This window comes from Typopeltis vanoorti, chromosome 6, assembly GCF_054136105.1.
Source record: "Typopeltis vanoorti isolate ZY-2024b chromosome 6, IOZ_Tvanoo_1.0, whole genome shotgun sequence".
Classification (NCBI taxonomy): domain Eukaryota; kingdom Metazoa; phylum Arthropoda; class Arachnida; order Uropygi; family Thelyphonidae; genus Typopeltis; species Typopeltis vanoorti.
Genome location: NC_143554.1, coordinates 126,493,394 through 126,508,765, shown reverse-complemented (window position 1 = coordinate 126,508,765; position 15,372 = coordinate 126,493,394). Strand labels below are relative to the sequence as shown.

At 36.3% G+C, this 15,372-nt stretch overlaps 1 protein-coding gene across 5 annotated transcripts in view; it reads left to right on the top strand.

Annotated features, from left to right (window-relative positions):
- Positions 1-15,372, top strand: part of LOC150105922 (liprin-beta-1-like) — a 268,087-nt gene that overhangs the window by 136,829 nt on the left and 115,886 nt on the right. For all 5 annotated transcript variants that reach the window (XM_090394411.1, XM_090394410.1, XM_090394409.1 and 2 more), the window contains one exon: positions 12,755-12,886. In XM_090394411.1, coding sequence (XP_090250537.1) covers positions 12,755-12,886 — 132 coding nt within the window. The remainder of the gene's footprint in view (positions 1-12,754; positions 12,887-15,372) is intronic.

Sequence of the window (15,372 nt, the reverse complement as noted above, 5' to 3'; positions counted from 1 at the left end):
CCTGTTCTATCTTCTCTATCCTCCCTGAAAATACTGTACCCATCACATTTAATTCCAGTGACCACATCTTCTGCTGACAGCCAAGTTTCACTAATGCCTACAACTTTTGGTGAGATTTTACTGATTAATGCCAAAAATTCTTCCCTCTTATTTCGAATGCTTCTTGCATTGGTATACAAAAATTGCAGATTCCCTTTTAGTTCTTGTACCAGCTTTAGAACTGATATACATGTCACTAATTTCAGTAGTCCCATGACAATTTTTATCTCCTCTCTTCTGCAATTTATTCTGCTTATAAAGATCAATAAATATACAATCAGTGCTAAAGTTTCTCTCTCTTACACTCAACCTTTTCAATATTAGTTTCCTTGCCCAATTACTTCAACTTGTTCAGAAAACAGTAACTTCTTCAATAGCTTATGTCCTTCCATGTTCAGATGCAGTCCATCTCTAGCATACAACTGTCTTTTTCCTTTAAACACACTCAAAACATCAACAAATTCCAGACCTCTTTTTTTGCACATTCGTGCAATCATATCATTCAATATCATCGCTCGTCTACTTAACTCATAATTGTCAAAACGAGGCTGCACACACACTATCCTCCCATTGACACTTTTTCTCTTCACAATATCTAACAATGTTCTTAAATCTTTTCCTACCCGATTTATACCACCACTCAGGTCATTTGTACCCACCATAACTATCATCTTGTCTGCTTCATGCCCTCTTTTTATTGCTAAAGCCACTCTTTCTATTGTCCCACCAGCCAAGTATACCACTCTCCCACTCATGCATACCACTCTCCATACCCTTAATCATAGAATCACCATATATCTTACCACTCTGAACTTCATTCAAGTCCACACAAGCATCACTCATGGACTCATTTTCTATGCTATTCAGCATGACTCTCCCAGTTTCATTACTCAATGCTCTATTACCTATCCTCCCCCACTCTCTCAATATCTCGTTTCTTCTAGGCCACTTGTGGTTTTATTTTGTTGACTCCCAATCACTCCCATACTATTTATTACTGCATCATTCTCCAAAGACTCGCCCATACATAATCTGTTCTAGTTACTTCAGCTAAAGTAATCTGTATAGTCCTAATTTCTCTGTTTAACACATTAAACTCAGTTTTAACTTCCAGTATCTCCTTACTGAGCACTTCCAATTCCTCATGGAGAAGATGAAGGTCATTTTTCATTTTCATGAACTCCCACCAAAGTTCATTCACTATGGTCCCAATGTCAGCTTCCATTCCTAAACGCTGCAGCCTATCCCGACACTTCTCACATACGTCGACATTTTCGTTCTTCTCATTTAGCCAGACCGACCACAGATCCTTCACATTCTTCGGCACATGCATGTAGCAGTTTCCGCAACGCATCCATTGCGAAAAATCTAACGCTGAGCCAGCCTTTCGTGTAGAAGTAGAAGTCCTGCACGCCACTGACTTACGTTTCTTGTTGGACGCCATCTTTACAAGTTGAAGTAGTGAAACAACCAGCAGTGAAAACACAATATATACAACACAGTTCCAAACAATAACACCACCGAAGGACACTTGTATCTAATTGATGCACAACTGCAGACAAAAAGCCACACTATATTTAAATTTAAAAACACGTTTTCTAGACTAACTAAACACGACCGCCACATTCACCAAGGACTCTAGCCCCACAAACAAAGTGTAAGCAAACAAAGTTTGCACCTGAAGTATCTTCAGGACTGAGGTAATTTGTGGTAAAGGTGGACCAAGCTCTCATCACTCCTTGTCTCAGTATATGTCTGCAAGGAGATATGCTTTGCATTATGGGAGATACTGAGACAAGTAGTGATGAGAACTTGGTCCACCTTTACCATGAATGCCTCAGTCGTGAAGATACTTCAGGCGCAAACTTTGTTTGCTTAAACTTGAATTATACTAAATTTATTATAGTTTAACCAAGTGGGAAAAAACTTCCATCTTTCTCTAAATCCAGAGTAATTTAATAATAAGGTGAGACACCTTTTGGCAACTCGTATAGGTAAATATGACTTCTCCATTGCTTCTGCCTTAGTATCACTTCTGGTCTGGCTGCCACTCATGAGACCTCAATAAAGGTCGAAACCGGTTGGAAGTTTGGGTGATAAATGGGAATGCTGTAGCCCATGAAGTTTTAACTGAGGCTCAGATGTTTCTGTCCCCCAGGTCCTTGGCAATACTGTAACTCATGAAGTTAACTGAGGCAAAGCTGTTACCCCACAGATGAGCAAAAGAGTGGCTCTGCTCAGTGGTGGGATGAGCCTGCCACAATGTAGAGCCAGCCAGTTCTGAGAGTTCTTCTTAGTGGCAGGGTGAGCCTGTTACTGAGAGGGGGAGGGGGGAAATAATGCTGAATTTTTGGAGCTTGACTTGTAATTGAATATTTAATAAAGGTCGAAACCGGTCTGGGTAGTGGCTCTTCCCTTAATGCATAGCATTATACATGTCTGCAAGGAGATGTGCTTTGCATTATAGGAGATACTGAGACAAGGAGTGATGAGAGCTTGGTCCACCTTTACTATGAGTTGCCTCAGTCCTGAAGATACTTCAGGCACAAACTTTGCTTACACTTGGATAAAGGAATAAACTAAATTTATTATAGTCTAACCAAGTGGAAAAAATCTTCCAACATCTTTGTATAAATTTCCTTTTCTTCTTCTTATCCTGTTTTGTTTCCAGTCTGTCTCCATAGTTGAAATATCCAAAAATAATTACTTCCTTGCAATTAATTGTTATGTGAGATTAGCTTAAGTACTCATTTAGCTAATTTGCCCTATATAAGTATCTTTAATTTCTCTTTCTCTCAATCTCTGGACTTATAATAGCATTCAACTATGTTTTGCCCTGTGGCCCCCCTCTATCTCACACTGGATAGCCCCAATGAATTGCCTGCTAAGATACTGCTGTAATCTTTATGCAACACTTCTCCCATCAATCACAGGCTCTTCTACTATAATCAATTATTCCTTCCTCACTTCATTCTCTCTGTCTTTCTTGAAAATACTATCCACTGCATTCTATCATCCTCCATCAACCAAATCTCACTGATACATATATTTTTTGACTAAGTGAAACTGATTATTACCAGAACTCCCCCCCCCCCTTATTCTTGATGTTGTAGCATTAGTAAAAAAAGCATGATATTCATTCCTTAGTCCTAAAAATGTTTCTTCATTCTTTATTAACCATCCTGTTTCAATTATTGATCTGCAGCACACCAGTCATCCCACTCCTGGTGGAGTGATTGGTGCATGGAGCATACTTAATGAAACCAAACCCACTACAGATGAGTTGTCTCCCTTTGTGGCAGGTTTGAATGCTCAACCTATAAAAATTCTGTGAGTAGGATCATGAGTTGTTTGAATAATTTCCTTTTTACAGTTTGGGTCTCACCCAATGCAACCTCAGAGTCTTGAGTCTTCTTCTTCTTCTTTAACAGGGACTCAAAGGATGGCATTCAGATCTGAATTGAATGGAAAGTAATCAAATTCCAGCATTAGTTTATTAGTTTTCTGGTTCAACAAGAAAATTAATATTTATTATTATTATTATTATTATTATTATTATTATTATTGTTATTCTCTCTTCATAAAAGCTAACTCAAGCTTCGAAGTAGGTGGGATTAATTCGCCTCACTCATCCACATGTAATCCTCATAATGAAAGACTGCAAATTATGTAACAGAACAGTCAGTATGGTGTATAATAATAAATGAAGATACAGATATTTAAAAAAAAAAAAAGCATCAAGTGTAATATGCATTAATTGTCAATATGTAAATACTCTGTACAATGAAAATAGAAAAATTCTTATTTTATATATAATGTGTAAACATGCAAAAAAATGTCTGTAATAATCATATATATGTAATTTATCTGAGACATTATCATATTATTATTATTATCTATTATTCAAAAATTCTGTATAATCTTCATTGTTAATATTAGAAGAACACGTGTTGTAAATATAGATGCAAAAAAGTATGATTATCAAAATTTTAATTGAAATGAAATGTAGAAAATGAATCATATATGCGTACTTAGTGCTGAGTTTTGTAAAAATTACAACCTGGAATGTCACTAAAGACAATTATTGTAATTGTATAAATATTTCAGAAATCAATAAAAAAAAATTATTATTATTATTATTATTATTATTATTATTATTATTATTATTATTATTGGCCTCTATCTCACACCATACAGCCTTAAATGAACCATCTCCCTCAGATCTAAAATCCCCAACTTCTATTTTTGTTGGTTGAAGTTCTTCAGTTATCATTACTAATATCCCTCCTCCTATCCTATTCTCTTTATTCTCCCTGAAAATACAATACGCCTTAGGTTCTATCTCTGTAACCAGAGACGTAGGCTAGGAGGGGGGGGGGGGGAGAGGAGGGGGTCTTCCCCGGGCGGCACTATGAACCTTTTTGAACTTTTGCAGTTAATTCTAAAATACAGTCTCGATAACTCAGTTCCAAATATTGTAATACTACTGCGAATTTTCCTCACAATTGCTGTAAGTATTTCTAGTTGTGAGAGGAGTTTTTCTAAATAAAATTGATAAAGAATTACCTACATTACTATGAAATAGACTTCGGCAATGTCATCGACAATTTTGCTAGCAGAAAAGCAAGAAAAAGAACATTTTTGAATGTTCAAATTAAAGTTTTACTTCAAAAATAAACATAGATTTTAAATTTATTTCCCTATAAGTCGTTTTGACTTTTTGTAGTATTTTTGTTGTGTATTGAGATGGGTGGCAAACTCAAGGGCCGCCCCAGGCAGCAAAAGCTCTAGCTACACCACTGTCTGTAACTATTATTTTCTGTCTAACTCAACAACTTTATATGACAAGTTTCGGATTAGTGTCAGAAGCCCTCATCCATTTTGGTCCGTAGGCCTATTTTGTCTTATGATTTCATAGTTTTTAATGTTTAGTCTGTTGGTTTGTCGAAGTTTGGTTTCCTGGATGCAGATAATATCAGCATCATGTTTGTCAGCTAGTAGTAATAGTTCATTTAGTTTTTGTTTGCTTGGGGTAACGGTAACATTTAAATTACATTGGATGATGTTAATATTTCTTGTAATGGGTGGAATGATTTGCTCATTTCTCAACTCTGACATCATTTCCAAATCAAGAGTCGTGTCAGCTACCCCATACGTGGTAGCATAAGTATAATCACTGAAATTTGTCTCCATGATGGGAAAAAGAAGAAATGCTGCTGTCGTTAGATTATCCAGAGGGCACAACGAGGAGGTGACAGTCAGACTTTGCCCTCCTGTGTGTTCAATAAACATATCAACAATGTTGCAGTCACAGCAAAAAGAAGACTAAATATCATGAAAAGTATCTCAGGTAAAGAGTGGGGAGCCAATGCTAAAACCTTATATACCTCTATTATCCGTCCCATAATGGAATATGCTTCGCCTATCTGGATGCAAACATCACAAACCAGTTTAGACAAGCTTATAAAAATTCAGAAAAATGCAGCTAAAATCATATGTGGACTAAGGAATACAACTCGTGGAAAAATAGTAGAATTCGAATCCAACCTTGTTCCTTTAAAAATTAGGTGGCAAGAAAATCTAACCAAATTTGTAGAAAAAAGGAGACAACCTTGCACATCATAGAACAAGTGAATTTTTTAAAAACTGGAAACCAATAAACAGAATAAAGAAAAAATCAACAATGCATGAAATCATAGAAAATAAAATTCCCTTGGATTGTCCAAATAAAATAGCCGACTTCCCAGCATTTCCTCCAAATCAAGACAAGAAAAATATAGTTATCAACTCTGAAATAGGGAAACATGAGAAAAAAAGCCTAGAAAACCCTGAAATCTTGAGATCATTAGCCCTTTCAAAAATAATGGAATATGGACCTGACTCAATAAAGATCTACACAGATGGCTCCAAAAATCCAAATGGCAATTCTGGGAGTGGCGTACTCGTGTATGGCTCTCATAATATAGAACTAAAAACAACTAACAGTATTGAATGCAACTCATACCATGCAGAATTAATAGCCATTAACACAGCACTGCAATATTTGGACAAACAAAACCCGAAGGAGTTTATATTTTTCACAGATTCCTTAGCACCCCTTCAAGCTATTAAGAACTGCTACACCAACCATCAAGAAATACTTAGAGACATAACAAAAAACATAAACAAACTACATAAGGATTCCAAAATAATCTTCCAATGGATCCCATCCCATGTGGAATTAAAGGGAAACGTAACTGCAGATGAAGTAGCAAAAATGGCGCTGCAACATCAAGTGATACCACAAATTTTAATGTTTTTAAAACCACCCAAAAAGAAAACATTAAAAGAACAATTCTTCAGGACATGACTCACCACTAGTACTCAGCAGAAAATCCAGGAGCTACCATCAACTCGCATTGCCATCGCAGTGCCACTACCATGATCTCTTGCCGCAAGACTGGCCACACAAGACCAATCAAGTTTAGCAATGGCATAAAAATCTTCCCCACCTGCAAAATCTGTAACATCGAGGAAGCATCACCAATGCATTTGCTAAACTGTATGAATATTTCCAAATGTGAACTCTATAACAACCCAGAAAAGGTGCTGTATAAAGTACATGAACTTGACCTCTATGATCTGGTGTAATAATACCATTGGATAATAAAAAAATAAATAAATAAAAAATAATTATTTTCTGTCAACAGGTGTTGTTGATAATTTTTGGTCAAGTTTAGCTGACCACTGCCAAAAACTCCTTTCCTATATTTCTCATATTTTTGGCATTCATGTATATGCATTTCATCATCTCTTTGGATCCATATTTACCCTTGCATAATGTCATTACCAATCTATTCATATTCGAAACTTGGGAAACTGTACCAACCATTCATGATCATTTCTGCACTAGGTCATTTGTCCTATGACCTAGTGCAGAAATTCCAATACTTCTGCAGAAACTAAAAGTATTGGAAGCACTGAACTTCCAATACTTTTAGTTTCCTTGAATTTGTACTTCCAACTTCTCACTGAACAACACTTTCTCCAAACATTTAATTGTACAGCTATTATTATTATTATTATACACCTCCATAGAGTCCAAAGACTCATCGAGGGAAGGCACCTGCTCTACAACTCTGTCTCTGCTACTCAATCCACCAACTGACTGCAACTACACCAACGCCATCTACCTCCGACCACCACAACTAGTATTTACAAAGACAATCACAAACATCCATGCCCACGGCGGGATTCAAACCCGCAGCCTTTTTGCTGGAGAGCGGATACGCTAACCACTCAGCCAGCCAAGCTGGCCAGAAATCTATTCAAATACTGTCCATCAAATTCACTTCATAAATCTATGAACTGCATACCATTTCTCCTGCACAAACTTCTCATTAGCAGTCTTGGTTCTTCTCAGTTCTGTCCTGTCATGATGAGGTAGCACACTCACAATCTTTACTTTTTCTGTCTTTATTTTAGCTTATTTCATATCCCTTTCAATGCATATTTCTCACCTTTCAAATCATTCATGCCTAACAAAACAGTCAACTCTTTTGCTTCTCCCTTCTGCAAACCAGTAGCTTCACTAACATCCTTGATCTTCACATCTGAGGGAAGGGAAGCATGCTTTCATCACATTTCACTAACTTCTACTATTGCTAAGTACAATTGTTATCATGGAATCCCTATACAATACACTTCCCTTCCTCCAAGTTTCTCTGTCTTGCATACTTTTCTCATTCACTTTTGCTTTCCTTCTCCCCTGCTATGGCACACACAATTGTTTCACTAGTCACTTAAGCTTACATCTTTTCTTATAAAGGACTCTGCACAAGCATGCTATTTCTCTTCTTATTGCCATCTCATCATTTGTATCTTTTATGCTCTTATATTTCATTCACTATTGCTTACTCTTTTCTCTGCATTCTTTACACCATAGCAGTAGGTTTAACTAGTGAAGAAAGATGCATTTATAGTGATGTATCTACATTTCACAAAGGTGATCGATGTGGGGGGGGGGGGTGACAAGTCGGTATTTAAATTTTTGCAGATGAGAAGTTAGATGAAAGAATAGCAAGTTGGATAGGAGATTTACTGTTTGGTTGGTAGGTATCAGCAAGTTGTGTATAGGGGCACAGTGTCCTGGAATAAAATTACTAATAGTGTGTACCACAAAATGGTAACATACGAGTATGTTACCAATTAACATGCTAAAATGCATAGGGCTGGTTTTGTTATATTTTAAACTAAATTTACTCTATTTTATAGTGAAATAATACAATTTAAAAATTTGAATATAAAATTACTGTGTACAGTACATTACTATAATAAATAATGAAACATTAGTGTACATTGCTTCTCTGTACTTATCAGTAAAATAATCATCTAGAAATACAAGGAACAAGCATGATTCTTCAAAACTGCTGCTTTATTAATTGGATGATTCAATGGAGGAAGTAGATAGGCTGAATCTTTAAATCCAGGAATCACAATAAAGCATTCTGATGATGGTTTGCCATATGCATAACTTGTGAAAGGCTTAGGCTCATCTTCAGGAGGTGTGGTATCAGCAAGAGTGTACTTATTTAAGAATATGTACGTTATATCCAACTTAATCTGCACATTTTGCCTTTTCTTTTCTGCATCAACTTACCTGTACCAGGCAACTGCAGCTTGCATCATTCTTACCACTTTGCAAAATCTCTTCATGTTGGAATTCATTTCTTCAAACAACCAAATTGCCTTATTAACAAAAGCACGTTTGTCAATTATTTTACTATATACTTTTTTGATGATGGGGGCTTGGCTTCTTTCTGTTCCACTGTTTTTTTTTTCTTTCTCTTCTGCAACTTTCTGTGCTTCTGTAAGATCTCTTTAGTGTTTTTAGGATACTGTGTTGTTGAGCTAGATTATGACAGTTAAAGACAGAAAAAGGATTAAAACTTAGCTTATAAAATTGTCTGGTATCTTTAACATAGTATACTGTTATATCCCCGTTTTCTACAAGCTTTTATCTTTAATTGTCTTTACTTTCTTTTTTTACTTTTACTAGTTATCATAAACTTTGTTATCTCTTTTTCTCAGACTTTGGTTGCCGACAAATTTGTATGGATTAAAGACTGCACCAGCCAGCAACTAAATTCTGATGCACTATCTAAAATATTTAAAGAAGTTTGTAGGGATCAAGATATATGCAGTCGTGGTCCCTATTCACATATCACTATTGGTTTCCCCTTTAAATGCATGCTACGAAATTTTCCAAATGGTAATTCAAATCCATAGAAGATATGACAAACTCAATTGATTATGTAAAAAGAAACACATTTATTATTTCACAAAGACAAGTATACATGTTTTTTAAATTCTTAACCTTAAAAGAGTCTGGGTTCCCCTTTCTTAATTAAACACATTTAAACTTCTGCACTATGATCTCTTACTGGGCATAAATTCCTCACTCCTGTACATATATCTATCCTCAGACTCTCACAATTAAGTTACCTGATAATATCATACATGAAACATTACATATAAACACTAGACAATTCGATAAATCTGACATGTAATTCTCTAGGACAACAGTACTTATTTCTACTTAATTCTCTCCCCCAAAATATCTGTTAACATTTAATTACTTTCTGAACATATGACATTACTTTTCTTAAATCACTTAAACAGTCCGGAGCTCGGCCTCCTGTTTGGCTGGAGCCTAATATGTTTTCTTCTTAACAGTAGACACAAGTGTCCAAATTGCAGACTGTTCTTATGGCACAACACGTAAATAGCATGTGTTCTTAACCTCTGTTTCTTTACTCCACGGATACTTTAATCCTACATTAATATAAGAAAATCTTCGCTTACCGTTCTTGCTTTGACTAGGTATTCTGATCTGTTCACTGTACCTCCTCTGATGGCGGGCTTTGTTCCTTTGTTCTACACGAACCGAAAACACTCATGCACAGATCTGTACACTGACGTGGATTTCATCAGCGGCTCTTTCTCCTTATGTGTTTGAACACATTGTAGTTGCAGCTTTGACCGATGTAACATGCATAGCAAGGGGAGATCCTTGCTACATGTGGCGGCAAGCTCTACATAGCTCTCCTATGGGAAACTAGGTGCCGACGAACCTCGGAGACAAGACACAAGTGATAAGAGACAAGAGATAAGAGATAAGAGAGCGATTCGAACTCCCGCCGAAACTTTTATACTCCGGAACAGCTCCCTCACTCGGCAGTGTCGTCACGCATACGGTGGCAGCTGATTGGACGCCGTGGCTACGAACTGTCTTTACATGCCTTAAACTTGTACTTAGCTTATACATATTTATTTGTTAATACTACATGACTTTCTACTTTAATTCATTCACAATTACTATCTCAATAAACATATGGGCTAGCTTAACAGTGTTTAGAATTTACACATCTGGTTATTTAGGACATTATTCGGTACATTTCCCATCAGGAGGCATAAGCATGTCCTTATCCCTTCCTTCTGAGGTAACGTAACGTTGGGTGGGAAAAAGGATGACTCATCACTTTTTCCGACACAACAATACCCAAGTTAAAAAAGCTTTCTACATCTTACTCTCATCCTGAGATTTTTATTTAATAAGGTCAAAGCACCTTGTGGCAACTTGTTTAGGTAAAATTTATAAGCTCTGCATTACTTCAATCTTGGCATTTTTTGGGTCTGGCTTCCACTGACAAGACCTCAATAAAGGTCGGAACCGGTCTGGGTAGTGGCCATTGTCTTTAATGCATAGATCATACATCATACATCTCTGTAAGGGGATGTGCTTTGCATTAGGGGGAAATACTGAGGAAAGTAATCGGAGCTTACTCCACCTTGACCACGAGTTGCCTCAGACTTGAACTATGTTCAGGTGCAAACTTGACTTACTTGTCTGTTTGCTTTCTTGGGAAAAAGGATTAAAACCTAGCTTATAAAATTGCTTGGTATCTTTAATATAGTATACCCAAGTTAAAAAATTTTCTACTTCTAGATAATGACAGGATTGTTTATGCACCAGGAAATATCAGCAAATAAGTTAAATATTAATTATTTTATTATTACTCTGGTGTCATGAATTGAAATTGTTAAAAATAATGAATCATGAACTGCCAACACATATGCCTCTCTACACATCTGAGAGTGTAGTGAGTGCAGAAATAATAAATCAGTTAAAAGCAATAGTTTGATGAGCATTGCATTTGATAATGAGAACCACCTATGATGCATCATGTTATCTATCAAACTTCCATGGAAATTTACATGGAGGTTTGAAATACGAAGATCCACTAGACTCAGTAAATTGCATCTTCTCAAGCTTTCCTCATATTCGCTCCAGAGATCAGAAACTACCTTAGTCAGTCACCTCTGGACCTTTTCCAAAATCTCTTCGTCCTTTTGAAAACCAGGTGACTAAATCTGTGCACAGTAGTCCATCTGAAGCCTAATCAAAGCCTTATACAATGGAACAAGAATCTTCTTCTACAAATCAGTGTCCTCCACATCATTCCTAGAAGTCTTTGTTGTCCTCACAATTTTGGCAATGTGTCCCCCTACATTTCAGATCCTTATCCACTGTCACTCGAAGATCTTTTATTTCTTCCACCTCCAACAATATATCTCCACCAAGCATAAATTTTACATTTTGTTTAAGTTAAGGGATATTATATCCCATATAGTTTCTTAGCCGAATAAGAAACTCAAAGAGTTTCATGCCGAATATAGTAGAAACTATATAAAGTTCGGCGATTCCAAGCGTAAGCAAATACCTGGATACTGCAGCACTGATCCCAAAGGGTAGTGCAAGCTGGGGCAACTCGTGGTAGAAGTGGAGCAAGCTCCGAACTTTATATAGTTTCTACTATATTCGGCATGAAACTCTTTGAGTTTCTTATTCGGCTAAGAAACTATATGGGATATAATATCCCTTAACTTAAACAAGTTATATATGTCGCCGAATTGAAGCCTTTGACTCTTCACATATCTAATAATTTATTAGAGCACCTCACGGCAATACTCGTAGAAGGGATACAAGTTCTGTTCGCTACAAACTTGATATTAACTAGGTCTGGCTACTCACTGATGAGACCTCAATAAAGGTCGAAACCGGTCTGGGTAGTGACCTTCTCTCATAATGTGAACAAAAATACAGTTCCTAGGAGCTAAGTTCACATTATGGGCAAATATCAAGAATAGTGATTGGAGCTTGCTCCACTTCTACCACGAGTTGCCCCAGCTTGCACTACCCTTTGGGATCAGTGCTGCAGTATCCAGGTATTTGCTTACGCTTGGAATCGCCGAACTTTATATAGTTTCTACTATATTCGGCATGAAACTCTTTGAGTTTCTTATTCGTCTAAGAAACTATATGGGATATAATATCCCTTAACTTAAACAAGTTATATATGTCGCCGAATTGAAGCCTTTGGCTCTTCACATATCTAATAAATTTTACATCCTGTCTTTGTTTCCCAAATTTTAAAAACCTTACATTTTGCAACATTGAACTCGCATATACCATATACTGTATACCATAGTAAAACTTTACGTTTATATATTTATTAAAATAATAAATGTAAAATTAAACTGGCTAGAAGTGAATTCTACTTCTAGGCAGTCCTGATCTCTAAGACTCTTGAAGATGTTCCAATAATTTTTTGCAATATGTATATTTAACTGTTAAGTCTTTGAATCTCATAAAAACTCTTAAATATATGTATAGGAAATGGAAGCACGCTGTTCTCTTGAAAGTTTGAAACTGGAACTCATTACAGAGATTTCCAATCTTCGGTTAAAAATGACATCTTCGGAACAAGAAAGGTTAGAAATTGAAGAAAGAAGTACTAAATTACAAGTGAGTATTTATTTACTAACTAAAATAAATATTAATTCATTTTATAACTGCTGGATTTCATATTGTGAAATTTCATGAAATGATTATTGCAACAATGAGGAAGAAAGAAAGATACTTTATTTATTTGCCTTCCACTCATGAAAGGCTGTAAATCTGTAGTACCACAGGCAGGTGAAAGAAGTTTTTTAAATTTGGATGGAGATATTCAGTTGTTTGCAGATGATGCAAAGTTGGAACGAACCATGAAGAGTAGAGAAGATATAAGTTAAGGGGATAAAAATCCCTTATTGTTTTTCAGCCAGTAAGCGAAACTAAGATCGAAAACTACGATCTGTAACTTTTCATGCCGACGAACTGTCAGCGTATCCAAGCGTAAGTGACCACTTGGTAGTGCCACACCACGGCAACTCGTTGCAAAGGTGGAGCAAGATCCCTCACTGTTCTTGATATTTTCTCATAATGTAAAACACACAGCTCTTAAGAGATGTAGTACTGTTTTACATTATGAGGAGAGGTCACTACCCAGACCGGTTTCAACCTTTTTTGAGGTCTCATCAGTGAGTAGCTAGACCTAGAATATCAGAGTTTAAGTGAAGAAAACTTACATACTTTTGCTATACGATAGACCGAAAGGTGTGTCACTATATTAGTAAAACTAAGATGAAAAGCCAAAACGGCTTTTTTTTTTTTTTTTCTTTTTTTGGCGAGGTTGATATAAGTTAAGGGGATAAAAATCCCTTATTGTTTTTCAGCCAGTAAGCGAAACTAAGATCGAAAACTACGATCTGTAGATTAGTAGAGAAGATCTTGTGGCCTTACAAGAAGACTTGAATATATTGAGTGATTGGGCACAGGAATGGGGATGTGAGTTCAATGTTGCAAAATGTAAGGTTTTAAAATTTGGAAAACAAAGATGGGATGCAGAATTTATGCTGGGTGAGAATATATTATCAGAGGTGGAGGAAATAAGAGATCTGGGGGTAATAGTGGATAAGGATCTGAAATTTAGGGTGCACATAGCCAAAATTGTGAAGACAACACAAAGGCTTCTGGGAATGATGCAGAGGACACTGACTTGTAGAAGTAGGGAGATTCTTGTTCCATTGTATAAGGCTTTGATTAGGCCACACATGGACTATTGTGCCCAGATTTGGTCACCTGGTTTTTCAGAAGGATGAAGAGATGTTGGAAAAGGTCCAGAGGTGACTGACTAAGGTAATTTCTAACCTCTGGAATGTCGAATATGAGGAAAGATTGAGAAGATGCAACTTGCAGAGTCTGGTGAACAGGAGGAAGAGGGGAGATATGGTAGAGAACTACAAATTATTAAGGGGTTGTTGTAGGATCAATGCTGGAGAGGTTCTACAGAAAATAGTGGGAGATCAAGGGAGAACCAGAGGTCATCCCTGAAAACTGCATAAAGAAGGTGTGAGTAGGGGAGTTAGAAGCAGGTTTTTTTCAATGCAGAGTTCTGAATGATTGGAATGCCTTGCCTGAGAGTGTGGTATCTGCAGGGAACGAGTGTGTTTAAAGCATGGTATGATGAGCTGTGTGTTTGATAAAAGGACGTGCTAGATGAGTCTTTGACTCCATGGGGTCTTGGGTAATAATAATAATATAATAATAAAATCATTTTTATTAGTTTCTTTTTTTTTTCTTTTTCCTTTTTGTATTTTTATTTACTTTTGTCATGATTCAAAAACCCTGCTCAAGAGACAAAACAACTTTTTTCAAACCAATCCAGGCCTCCAATAAGCAGGGTGATGGTCTCACGTTGGGTGATGAAATTTATCTCCCACCTAAAGACAATCGCAAACATCCATCTTAAGAGCAGGAATTGAACCCATGGTCTGTTGGTTGGAGAGTGAGTATGTTAAACATTTGGCAAACTAGGCTGGCAAGGTGCTTTCATATGCTAACCAACTTACCCATATAGCCAATATAAATTAGCCTTCAGTCAGAAAGCAGTTCTATCACCAAATAAGCTTTGCTATTTTTTGATATTGTTTTAAATTAGGAGTGACATGAAATAATGTTTCAGAAAATTATCTCTAGCTTCACCCATGTTTATAGGCATCTTCAGAATAAAAAGGGAACAGAATAACATATGGCAGGTAAAAGGAAGAATGCTATGGAAGGATAACTTTAAAATGGCTTTAGGCCAAATACCATAGGTCATACTGATGAAAGAATACAGTAATTTAAAGTATCAAGAATAAAAGTAAGGTATAATAGTAATAAATAAAAGTAAAGTCAAGAACTATATTTTATAAATAAGAATATTCTGATTGGCCGATGTAATTAATTATTAATCTAACTAATTTTCTATATATATATATTATGTTATCTGTTTAATTTCATTTCTATTATTATTATTATTATTTTCCTGCCCTCCATGGAGTCACAAGATTCATCATGGAAGGTCAACGCAGTATCATACTATTCCTTGAACTCATCCACAGTCTGCACATACACAACCCTCTCAG